General features: G+C 32.0%; 1 protein-coding gene and 1 long non-coding RNA gene across 2 annotated transcripts in view; one reads left to right on the forward strand and one right to left on the reverse strand.

The window, feature by feature from the left end:
- The window catches only part of LOC120138700, a 24402-nt gene continuing 10752 nt past the window's right edge, over nt 1-13650 (forward strand). The window contains exons 1-3 of the long non-coding RNA XR_005517556.1: nt 1-14; nt 3529-3531; nt 7119-7240. This is a non-coding gene — a long non-coding RNA (uncharacterized LOC120138700). The remainder of the gene's footprint in view (nt 15-3528; nt 3532-7118; nt 7241-13650) is intronic.
- Nucleotides 2407-13301, reverse strand: LOC120138698 (U1 small nuclear ribonucleoprotein A-like). Its single transcript, XM_039154112.1, has 9 exons — nt 13063-13301; nt 12452-12631; nt 12276-12351; nt 10940-11066; nt 10710-10821; nt 3768-3859; nt 3585-3654; nt 3400-3482; nt 2407-2757 (listed from the first exon to the last, which is right to left on the reverse strand). The coding sequence occupies exons 1-9, from the start codon at nt 13276-13278 to the stop codon at nt 2661-2663; spliced, it is 1053 nt and encodes a 350-aa protein (XP_039010043.1). The 5' UTR covers nt 13279-13301; the 3' UTR covers nt 2407-2660.

Raw genomic sequence — 13650 nt, forward strand, 5'->3', positions numbered from 1 at the left:
CTAAAACTTTAAAAGTTCGTCTCTAACATAAAACCATATATCCATGCTCAACTACCCACATCATAATTGGAAGTAGAGGCTTAAACAAGATAAAGTGTGTCACATGACTTGTTACTTGCAGGACTGATTATAGAGGAAGCTGGCAGGTGGCTGATTTAATTTATGTATTTAATGTACCAAAAAAATTAATTAAACAACTACTTATGAAACATACAATTCATACATGATCCTAAGTAAATGTCGTTATTAGTAGTAATTACAAAGACTTACAATTCTTATGTAAATAATTTAGTAGCCAAATCGTAGTTACACACAATTTAATGAAATTAAAAGTATTTTAGGTTTAAGTTAAGATCAAATTCAAAAACAATATTCAATCTCGCGCCTGACATATCCAAATAATTTTTTATTTAATTTAAAACTAATAAAAATATAATTTTATTTTTTCTCAGTAAAATATAAATTTTATATTAATATAAATATTAATATATTTTATAGTACATTTTGACTTTATTCAAGTTTTTTAATCCGACTCCAAAAATAAATCTTAAATTATATTTATATTTGTTTATATTTATAAAGATTTGTTATATATTATATAACATATTACCTTAAATTTTATATTAATACTTAGAAAACAAGTTTGAGGATATTAGGATATATTAAAATAATATGATAATAATTTTTATATTAATATAATTAAAATATTTTTTTATATTTACATTCGTCCGAATCTAGTTTACTTCATCAAAAAGTATAAGGACTCGAACCATTTACCTTATTTGAAGAATCTAATACCTATTCTCATTAGACCAACTAATGATAGTTTAAAATGAATAATTTGATCATCAAACATGTGCATGTCTAATACAATTATTAATTTGTTACCTAATCATTTCCTAACTTTGATCTTTCCATCTAAATGAGTTTCATATATGAAAAATTTATTTTTGGCAAAATTGTGTTGTTAAAATTGGCACATGTGCGAGTCAAAGCCATAAAAATCAATCCGTATAAGCAAATCTAATTGCATCACCTCAGCAGATCCCAATTCCAACGTCCTAAATCAATGAGTATGCTCATTTGGGTTTGACCCATCTAATTATTGTTTTATTTATTTTTCTAAGCAGTAATTTTCACTTAAACCGACAGTCTTTCCTCGTCAAATATTACATTTAACTTCATTTTCACCAACTTTTATGATTATTGTTAGAATATCTAGAAAAAGTAACCGGGAATGATATGTAAACTTATTGGGTGACCTCAATGTTAAAAGAATAAGTATTATTTTTTCTAAAGAACCCAAATTCGAACGTGTACATCTACGAGACGTGTATACATTATCAATGACCAAGATTCTATATAAGCATTACCTCGTAAGACTTTTCAATATATATACACATTCACTGCACTACTTTACAGACATAATTAACCGTCTTTTTTAACCATTTTTTTCATTTCTTTTTACCCTACGTTACCAATGACCAAGATTCTATATAAGCATTACCTCGTAAGACTTTTCAATATATATAGACACATTCACTGCACTACTTTACAGACATAATTAACCGTCTTTTTTAACCATTTTTTTCATTTCTTTTTACCCTACGTTACATGATTATTTAGTCTTTTCTTCACTCTACATCAAATACCATACTAAGTACAAAAAAGAGTTTAAAAAATTGCAGTTAGAGAAATCACAAATAAGCATTATTTCAAACAGCTCCCAACTGTACATCCACATGGATGTTTTCACCTTTCACTTGTGACTACAACAAAAAAGTTTACCTGTGACAAATTATCTGCTTAAGCACCATTCACCTCAAGCAAAGTAGCATACCCTGCATATAAATCACATCCACATACATCTTCCTAATACCTAATTATGCTTCCAATACCCTAACTCTTCGACAACAAAAAATGATCAACCTGCTTCAACTTCACTGAATAAATGGTGTCTAAGACTATGGCAATAGTTATAATACTTCCTCGTGATAAATGAAAAATATCGTGCTTTCCTACATTTTTGCTTCTAATGTGGTGTTAGATCATAGTAGCATAAATATTTCCAGCATTGCTTCTATAATTATGCCTTAAATACTCCCTAAAAGCATGGCAGTTGTTTATCCAGTTGACATGAACAGATAGTGCCTATGACTATTGAAACAGTTCCTACAAATTTCATGTAGGGAATGAATAATGAAATGATCTTCTGCATCTTTAAATAAAACTAGTGCCATGACATGAAACTGAGGATCATCTTTGAATGTCATGTTAATACCGTAATCTATTTGTGCATCAAGTCCAGATGCATGCTGTGTGATGCAGTTTAACCTAATATAAAACAGTAGTCCAATACCAAGGTTTGGTTAATGTTCAACATGAGGTAGAATAACACACAAATTAACCAAAACTGTAGACAATGCGCTACTTCTACAAATATCATATTTATCTGAACCTATAAAGTTAAACTGGCATAAAATATGCTGCAGATAAATGCATGCCTTAAATTGTATAACTTGAGCAAATGGTGCACTCATGATACCACCATGTGAATTCAAACACACGAAAAAGAGATGCTAATGCTGATGCTGATGATGAAATGGATGCATCCTAGCATATATTGTCGGACAACACAAAACAGAGAAAATCTCCATGATCTACTGGTAAGTAATAGCTGGTGGAGCCCCATTTGCACTGGGGGAAGCAACAAGATTCCCGAAGTCCTTCCTTTTACCAAAAGGATTCTTTGAATATCTATTACAAAGTCAAGAAAGAAAACAATGTTCACAGAAGCATTTATAATAAAGTTATGGATTGAACATGTAAAGCTAATAACATAACTAAAAAAAAAGGGCAGAGCCAGGTGGGACTAGTGAGTGCAAGTAAGTCCCCTTGCCTTGCCCATATTCTTGATTTAGCCGTATGGAAATTTTTACTTTTCTCACTTATTTTGATGTGGCCCTCTTTATTTTCCTAATTTCATTCTTTCGCATTCAACATATTTAAAATGTTCCACTCTTGAGAACTTGCAAAAATTAGAAAGATAAAAACTATCAAGCAAGGTTATCTCAGTTTCCAAAGTTAAGAATTGCAACCCACCCACTGACCCACCCAAAAAAAACTTCGTTTTTTCCCCTCCAAACCCTAGCTCATTCCCAGACTAGAAAGAAATTAAAGAATTTTACTCCACTCCTATGCTAAGATAACAAGAAGCAAGATGGAGTGACTGTTAGTTAGAAAACCTGTCAGAACCGTAACAAACAAGAAGAATCAATACTTAAACCCATGAAATTGCACATGAATAAAGCACCAACTATAAGCAACAGTTGACATGAAAATGGAAAGAAGCAAGAATACTTAACAGGGTAAAGCAACAACAAAATACAAAAAGGATACTGTATTCGCATGCCAACAGAACCAGAACTGGGGATCACAGCACCCTGTAAACTGTGGTGCACATTGGTTGCAGTACTCACATCCTGCAACATGGTGAACAAACTCTTAGGCGTATGAAAAAACACCAAGAAAGTTTCATCCCACAGATAACGGTTAGCATCCAAGCAGATAAAGAAGAAACTTACTTCAAACTCTATAAAGCAAACAGTATGCCTCTCTTGTTTCAAGATCTTCATTTGCTTAAAACCAGGTTGACTGCATGTAAAGCAGAAGTATGAAATAAACCAAGCTGTCATCAGCAAACAGCCCAAAACTCAAATACGAAGTAAAACAACTCGGAAACTAGCCGGTGGATAACTCATTCTTACGTGCTGAATAGGCTCCTTAATTCTTCCTCATTAATATTCTCTCCAAGATTGCCAATAAATAAGGTATTGCAAGGAGGGTTATCTTTGGTATTCTGCCAACGAAAATATCGTTAAAAGTAAATGGAGAACCTCTGAAACTTACTAGGCTACTGGATGTACAATAATAGAGAAAAAAAACAAAAGAGTATCACTCTAGAAGAAAAAAAATAAACTGGTTATAACAAGGAACGGAAACTTGAGAGAATCTGTAACATCCGCAATACCGGGTTAGTGACCAAATTGTAAAGTTTCAGAATTTGGTGACTAAAGTATAAGAATGAAATAGTTCAATGATTATTGGATATATATAATGTTATTTAGTAATTAGTAAAGGAAATAAAGGGCAAAAGGGTCAATTGACCAAGAAATGAATAAAAAAATGGGATTGGTAGGATAAAGGCACGTGGAAAGGGAGAGAATTCTCCAGAGTTCTCTTCTCCTTTCTTCTTCTTCTTCTTCACGTGGAAGACAAGAGCCAAAGGTAAGTTTCTTTGTTTATAATTGAATTGTTGATTTTAAGGTTGGGTTTTAATTATTAGATGATAACTAAGCTTAAGGAAAGCTTAAATCATCTTAAAAGCAAAGGATGGTGGAGTTAGGAGAGATTAAAGATTTAGAGTTTACAAATGAAATCTTGGAATAAAGTTCATTTCTTAGATTGGAAGTTAAATTTGACTTGTCAATGGTTAAATTAAGAGATTTGGAGTGATAGAATTGTATGTAGATCATATAGAAAATTTGGTATGATTCTTGAATCTCATAAGGAAGATAGGATTTTGAGGTTAAAGATGATTTACATGGATATAAGTTGGTTCAAGTTATAGTAGTTAAGTTTAATGTCATAAGAGGGGCTTAAAATAGAAGAATTAAGGGAAGAGTTGATGATTTACGTGCTAAAATGTCAGTTCTGGGCAATGTGCATCGATGCACATTCATTGTGCACCGATGCATAAGTAGTGCATCGATGCATCCCCATTAAATACAAACATCGAATAGGATTTATGCATCGATGCATGGTGTAGTGCATCGATGCATACCTTCATTAAAAGATGAAATTGGCTTTTCTTTGAGACTAAGGAGTGATAGTTTCGAATATATCAATCAGTACACTGATAAGTATTAATGTATTATTATGTAGATATAGAATGAAAGCTTGTTCCGGAACAAACTAAGGATTAGGATTGATTCAAACAACGAGGCCCAGGTGAGTGCATACTAGTGATATGTAGTGTTTAATGGAAATAAGACTCGTGATGAGTCCATTTCCTAGAGTAATATGCATGAAGTCATGGACATGATTATGTGTAGTTATAATTATATGTGATTATCTGTATTACATTGATTGTATGTATGCATGACTAAAGATAAGGATATGCTTTGTATATGTTATATGATGTATGTAAGACTTTAATATGGAATAATGGAAGAACATGAAATAAGTTATATGATAGAGTCATAATAAATGAAATGAATATGAGAGAATAAGATAATCAAGTATAAGTTATATGATATGGTATAAGTAATTATACGAGAAATGTTAGGAGACTCTAAGAGAATAGTATGAATTTGAGGGCATAAATAAGGATACATAAGTAATATAGGGAAGATTGATAAATTAAAGGAAACTATGGTTTATGTATTATAGTGAAGAGCTACAAAGTTTTATTAAAGAGTATTGAGGAAGTCATGAGAAATGGAACTAAATAAATAGATGGTTTATGTGAGTGGAAAAGGTAAATGATATAAAATAAATGGAAATTATTTATAAGATAGCATGAGACTAATTGAACATGTAATATAAACTTTATAAAGGAGTACTTGGGTAAAATCATTATATGATACAATTATAGAGTATTACTATTCAAATTATATTAAAATATGATATATGAGAATATGAGTAAGTTTATAGGATATTGATAGGACATATAAGAATATGTAAATGTATGCTGATATGAAAAAAAGGGATACAAAGAAATGGAGCATAAGGTAGATAATATTATATCAGCTATTATATATCTATATGATATATAAGTTACGTAAAAGTGTTCTAGGTGTTTCTATATGTTATATGAAGTATATGATCTTATGTGAACAAGATATGATAAGTATGTTTACATGAATAAAGGTGATTGGGTGAGAAATGATAGAAATTATACAAGAACATGAGATATGTGACATGTGAATTATATGGAAATGATCTACGTGTAAGTGAACTATGTGACTATGTGATAATATGAAAAGAAGCTATGTAATACGTGATATGTGAAAGTGAATTACATGTTTATGTGAATATTTGAAATGAAATAAATGATAATGCCCATGTTATGTGTCATGAGAGCTAGGGGTATAGTTGGCATGCCAAGAGTCGAGGGTTTCATAGGTCATTCGGGACAACTCATAGGTCCTTCGGGACAAATTCACAGGTCCTTCGGGACAAATTTCATATGCCACTCAGTGGGACTTATACGAGCTGTGGTGACAGCATTAATGCACAACCTCTATAGACTCACATATCGATAGTTCTCACATATGTACATGGGCTAATCCAGAGATATGAACAAGTATATGTTAGTGGTATGATAAACTGTTAAGGATGAATTATGTGTATGTATGTATGTATCTACTGTAGTTAATCTGATATGATTTTATATGATACGAAGAATGCATGGAATTGGTATACCATGATAGAACATAACATGCATGTATTGATATATGTTATAAAGTGCATTATAAGTTGTTATGCCTCACTAAGTCTTCGACTTAGCGTGTGATTGTTTCACACGTAGGTTTCGGGAAGAGTAAAGAGTAATGCGGAGCAAGACAGGTCAGTTCTCCTTACCAAATGTCAGATCAGAAAATATATGTACTGGTTATAGAGTGTAGTTGGCATGTAATCTAAGGATATAAATTGTATGAACTCTGATATATTTTGTAAACGTTTTGAATAAGTTAAATGTTATCAAAGTTTTTTTTTAATTACTCACTATTTTATACAAGTAAATGTTTGAAAAGTCAATGTGACACTTCGGACTCGTATCCGGGTCGGATACGGGTTGGGGGTGTTACAGAATCAAACAGCCAGAAGAAAATGTCACCGTCTAGTAAATGCAACCCTAATATAGAATCAAAAGCCATCACACAGTAGCCAAGGTAGTTATTTAAGTTCACCCCAGGCATGTTACTCCCTTAGAAATTCTCTCTCTAAAAACTGCAGAACATTGAATTATTTTACACAGTACACAGGTTTAATAATGTGATTTTTACAGCCAGAGAGGGATGTGCTCCTCATCTTTCCTAGATAAAACATAAGAGATGGAAGGTTGCAAGGTAAGGATATCGAATTCATGGCTACGAAAGAATAAAGACTTTCAGGTTAGAAGAGCTCCAAACGGAGCTAGCACACAGTATTTGAAGAAACACATTCATCCTTGTTTGTCAGAAAACAATCAATAAAAAATTTAAGCATGCAAAATGCTAAGCTTACAATCCTAAGAAAATATCTTAGATGAAAAATATTCCTTCGGTCTATCAAAACATATTAGGTAATGATGATAGAATGATAAAAATAGTTATATTCAATAGAATGAGAGTATGAGACATAAAACACACACATGCATGTGCATAATGGAAAGATGAATAGAACATAGAGAGAAAGTATTGTACTCACTTGTACCTGGACATGTTACATGCATAATACCAAACAAACATATGAAAATCTTAATCACAGATGACTACAGGAAAAGGACAAAAGTATCATCACCCTAACCAAGGAAAATCCAACTTTGCAACTGCTATAAATTCACAAAGAGAACGGGTTTGATAAAAGTATTTTTGACGATTTTAAGTGTTCATTTGATACATAATAATCTGCAATGGTGAAAATTTATATATATATATATATATAAGTAGTTTTCATTTACTTCCAGAAAATACGACACACGATGTATGCTGCATCTAAGTTTCTCAGGAACTATGAACAGCATTGTAACATCCTGAAATCAGGGTTAGTGAAAAAAATGTGAATTTTTAAAATTTGGGGATCAATTTAGGAAAAATTGAAATTTCAAGAATTTTAATAGGAATATTTCATTATTGGATGAAAGGGTAAATATGAAAGGATTATAAGGGCATTATGGTAATGTTAGCTTAAAAGATATTTTCTCCCTTTTATAAGAATGAAACACGTGGGTTTGGAGAGTTATCTGGAACTCTTCTTTTTCTTCTTTCTTTCTTCTTCCCGTGTGTTTCATGCTTAAGCCTCAAAGGTGAGTTTTAATTTTGATGCTTAATTCTTGAATATTTGAGTTGTGTTTTATTCTTTGAGTGTTATATAAGCTTAAAGAAAGCTTATATAAACTTAAAACACCAAAAGGAGAGAATTAGAAAGGATATTTGATTAAGGGTTGAGAAATGAACTTTTGTTATGGAAAGGTTTTTGAAGTTCTAAAGATGGATTTGACTTGTCAAAGGGTTAATTAAGAAGTTAGAGAGGATAGAATTGAATTAGAACACATGCAAAAATTAGATGAAATTTTTTGATTCAAGAACTATGGTGAATTATGTGAGATGATGAAGTGTTATAGTGTTATAAGAAGGTTTATACATATATAGATAAGTTTTAAGGCATAAGGAGGGGTTAATAAGTAGAATTTGAGGTCTAAGTAAGAATTTTCGGGCTCAAAATGTCATTTCTGGGTTGTGTGCATCGATGCATCTTCAATGTGCATCGATGCACTCTCAAATAAATAAACATCGAGTACAGTTGGTGCATCGATACATGAGGAGTGCATCGATGCATCCCCTTAAAATGGAAACTTCGAATGTAAATTGTGTACCGATGCATGGTAGTGCATCGATGCACCTGTTAAAGAATGCATCGATGCACTATAGAATGCACCGATGCACTTCAATGGAAAATGAAATAAATCGTTATTCAGTCTATGAAATGATAGATTAAAAGTATATTAATTGGATATTGATAGCATATATATATACATATATGATTGTGTAGACATCGATCGAAAGCAAAGTTCGGATAGGTCGACAGAGTAAGATACGCAACGGAAACAAGAGTTTAAGAGGGTTCATTGAGACCAGGTGAGTACATGATAGTAAGTGTACGTTATGTTAAGGAATTAAGACTTGCGATGAGTCTAATTTCGATATTATATGATATAAGTATTAAAGCATAAACATGTAGTGATATGGTGTTAGATGTATGGTATATGAGTAAATGCATATGTTTAATTGTTGAATGCATTTTTATGTGTGAACTACGTAAATGCCTGTATTATGATAATAGGTCATGTGATCATGAAATATATGATAAAATATATATGAAAATAATATGACTCATATGTGCTTCTATTAGAATGCTATATGATATGTTAGTATAATAAGATAGATTAGATATTGATAATAAGACATAAGATTATATGCATATGTAATATATGTTAAAAGATAAGAAATAATATGTTATATGCATATGAGAAAAAGGTATATGTGATGTGACCATGTGTGAAAAGGATGAATAATGTGAATTTCATGGAAAATGCTACGTGAAAGTAAACTACGTGACTATGTGATCATATGAAATGTGATAAAGAGCTATGTGAAAGAACTATGTGATATGAATATATGAATGTGTAATGAGGTAAAAGATAATGCCCATGACATGTGTTATTAGAGCTATAGGTATAGTTGGCATGCCAAGAGTCGAGGGTCTACGTGGTCCTTCGGGACATAGTGGTCCTTCGGGACATATGTGTTATATGTGGTCCTTCGGGATATCTACGTGGTCCTTCGGGACAAATTCTACGCGCTCCTAGTGGGATTTATACGAGCTGTGGTGACAGCATAGTGCACAACCTCTATGTACTCACGTACCTTAAGTTCTCAATAGTGTGCATGGGCTTTGAAAAGAAACCATAATTTGATATAATGATATGTGTGTTTCTCGTGAAATGGTACATGTGATATGCGATATGTATAAGTGATAAGTTAGGATTATATGATAATAATGGTAACAAGTGTATATGGGTAATAGTGATATGAGATGTGATATAGTTATGTATGATATGATCATAGTAATTATCCATGTATTGTTGTGTTTGAAGTTATATTATATGTTTATGTTCAATATATGCTCATATGATGGAATTGAATCAATGATAAGTAAATAAGTAAGGATAAACCGGTAAGTGATGGGTTTAATATGTATATAAGTATAATATGTGTTTTATGGGATGTTCCTGCATTTGTTAGTTTACTTTATGTATTTTACATGTCTCACTAAGTCTATGACTTAGCGTGTAAGTGTTTTACACGTAGGGTGGATAAGTCAGAAGATCAAGCTTCGGATTCGTAAAGCAGCATACCTCTGCGCAACGTTCAGATCAGAAATATTTTGTAAAGTATGTCTTGTCATATAATTTAGTATATTGGCATGTAACTAAGTCATTATATATATGTACGCTCTGATAGAGTATGTTGAGGTTTTAAATATGTTTATGTTAAAGAATTACTTTATAGAAAGAAAAAAAGTTTTAAATTTTCTATGGTTTTTATAAAAGTATATACTTTGACTGGTCAATGTGACACCTCGGACTCGTATCCGAGTCGGGTACGGGTTGAGGGTGTTACAAGCATCCTCGTAAGATGCTCACAAAATAACACCCGTTTATTGACAACTATCCATAAAGCATTCAACTTGGCCGTATCTCCAGTGTACAAAAAGGCAAGTTTTTAGCAGTTCATTGCAATCAAGGTATATTAAACTAATGCTAATTGTTAGTAAATAGTCTTCATAACCCACTATTTCAATAATTTAGAGGGAAAAACTGCTAAAAATTTATACAAAATCTAAAAAAGAAGAGAAAAAGGCATGTTAGTAATAAAAATTACCTGAACAGGCACATAACTGCTTGGAGCTGGTACGGGTGCCGGAGTAGGCATTGGAACTGGAGCAACAGGATAACATCCATATGGAGGAGGGGGAGGAGTTGGAGCCATATACCTACGGCAAATAAAACTCAACTTTAACAAGAAACATTGTAAATATAACTGAAATTATATACTACCAGGCAAACTTGATCATAGCAGTATACAACCCACATCCCGGCATAGCTTCTTACCCATGTGGTCCCCAAACAGGTGCAGGAGGGTGAAATGGAGGTGGAGTTGAATAAGGACTGTGGGAATAATTGCCACCAGTTCTCAATCGTTTGCTTTGATCATATGCATCAGAATCTGTTACTATTCCTGTAGAATAAATATCACAAAACATAAAAAGACTCTTGATCATGGAAGAATGTACATTTTATTTTTGTCACAATATCATATCACTATGTTTCTCTCCCTCCTCACCCACTTACAACTCCCACAGACCCACTCAAATACATTACAACCACATAAAGTGGTCGATAACCAAAAGACTAGATTGTATCTTAAAGGCTTCCCAAGGTAGAAGGATGTTCCACGATTTATATTTAGATTTTGAAAATATGAACAATTTACAAGAACTTGGAATCAAATAATTATTTAGTCAACAAGCATTGGGAACTTATGGCATTTCAGAAGAAAAAATGGAACTATTCATGTGTATAGAGATGATAAGCTGGAATCCTGGAACAGTCAACTGAGGGGATCATATTCCTGAGGGTATAAATTAACTTAAAAGAAGATACTAAAACTTTTCAATGGAAACTTCGAACTGTAACCACCTTAATAAATAAAACTAAATTTCAAGAAGCAAAAGAAAGAACCAATTGAAAATTTAGACTTGTGACAACTGAAGAACTACTATTTGGTCCAAAAGTTACAAAATTTGAGCTCTTCTTTGTCAAAACTCACGATATCACTTTGTTTATATTGCCATATGTGAAACAAACAAAAAAGGTCAGGAATGGAAACAGAAACAAATTTTATCAATTGCCACATTAGCTTATCTAAATGGAAAATTTCAAACTTCTGAATTAATGTTTCCAAAAGGGAATGGATGCCTCGAAACAAATATTCCACTTTTTTGAAGCCTCTATTCAATGAATAAGCTACAAAGAAATCACATATGACCATTACATCATAATGCCGACAAATATTATTGTTGGTTCACTTCCTTTTAACATTCCTGCTTCTCATTATTGTATGGAATTTAACACTCCAGATTACATATATTGGTATAATACCAAGAGTAGACATCTAAAATTGATGATTTAAAGCAAAACTACAGACAATATTTCAGCCACATTCAACCAAACTCTAGCTCTTCCTAAATATTTCCTTTCACAGGGATCTTGTGTACTTAGAACCATCATCTAATTGCCTTTCAAACATCATGATCATTTCTAACCAGATTATGCGTAATGCATTAATTTATCCAGTTTAACACACTATCTATCCGTGCATTTCTTTATAACAATGTAAAGTATTTTTCACTCTGGCATTAAACAAAGTGTTAAAATAACAACTTACCTCTTTTAACAAATAGATTTTTCTTTGCCATCTCTATGTGCAAAAGGGACTTTGACTCGGCATCAAAAACCATTTCCTAGCACAAATCCGAATCAAACCCAATCAGTGCTTTGAAAGAGAGTGAGATACCTTAGATGAGTAAAATAAAAAATGCCAATTAAATAAATCTATAATACTTGAAGGGCATCCTTAGCAGCAACTGCAAATCGCGCATTTGAGAAGAGAGCAAAACCCATTGGCTTTTCTCCCTTGTAGTTCACTTGCGAAGCTTCATAACCTGGAAGCCATCTCAGTAAATTCTGCAACTCTCTCTCTTTGACATCTTCAGGAAGACCCGTAATGAAGATAGTCCGAACCTAAATCCAGCACAAATAAATTACAATATCCAAGGAAAATTCAACGACCTTGCTTTAATACTTCAGTTTTTTAAATCTTCTTTGCTAAAAAACAAGTAACTAAATTGTCGTAATTTACATTCAAATAATGAAATATATGCAGTCAGTTATTAAATTAATTTAACTGATTCTCAAGTGCAAAATGAAATTCGAATATCTATATAAATTATCTATAAACAAATACTTTCATGGAGCGAATCCATGGACTACACAATGCTAAGCTGAAGAAAATAACTATTATATTAGTAGTTATTTATGCTGAAATCTCAAACATAGAACATTAGGGTTCGATTACCATCAAACATGAAATTCATGCAGAAATCTAAGGCTTGAAAAGGAAAAATATATGGAACTTGAGTAAATCAAGTGAGTGAAATACATAGAGAGTTGACCTCGTCATGAGAGGGAGCAGGTGGAGGAGGGTGGTGAACAGGAGGAGGCGCGGCCGAAGCAGCGGCTGGTGGTGGCGGAGGAGCTTGGACCGGAGGCCATTGCTGGTGATAAGGGTGGATTCCAGCACCCGCCATGTGAAGGGCTGAATAGAAAGTAGATTCCTGAAACCCTAAACCAAGACTCGAGGACGGAGAGAGGAGGAACTGATGATTCATATAATTAATAAAATATTAAGTCAACTATTCTTTCCTTAAAAAAACAAACCCTTTATAGTTTTTTTCAAGGAAAAAACTATTTTTATTTACGGAAAACTAAATTGTATTATTATAATAAAATAATAATAATAATTGCATTATTAGTTAACAAAAAATATTTTTTAAAATCAAAATTTATATATTTTATTTAAATCAAAATTTAGATATAATATGTAAAAATTTATAAACTGTATATTATTAATTAAGTTTATTTTAAACTAGTGTTATACGATAATAGGTATAAATTTAATCGATAAATTATTAATAGATCATTTTTTTAAATATAATAATAATAATTATATTATTTTTTATATTTTTACATAAATTAAAAAT

Source organism: Hibiscus syriacus, unplaced genomic scaffold, assembly GCF_006381635.1.
Source record: "Hibiscus syriacus cultivar Baekdansim isolate YM2019G1 unplaced genomic scaffold, ASM638163v2 tig00110705_pilon, whole genome shotgun sequence".
NCBI lineage: Eukaryota > Viridiplantae > Streptophyta > Magnoliopsida > Malvales > Malvaceae > Hibiscus > Hibiscus syriacus.

Coding starts and splice junctions, on each gene's coding strand:
- LOC120138698 (XM_039154112.1), bottom strand. CDS start 13,278: ATGAATCATCAGTTCCTCCTCTCTCCGTCCTCGAGTCTTGGTTTAGGG. Junction 10,822..10,939: donor CCTGTTTGGGGACCACATGG/GTAAGAAGCTAT, acceptor TATTTGCCGTAG/GTATATGGCTCCAACTCCTC. Junction 3,655..3,767: donor TTAAGGAGCCTATTCAGCAC/GTAAGAATGAGT, acceptor CTTTACATGCAG/TCAACCTGGTTTTAAGCAAA.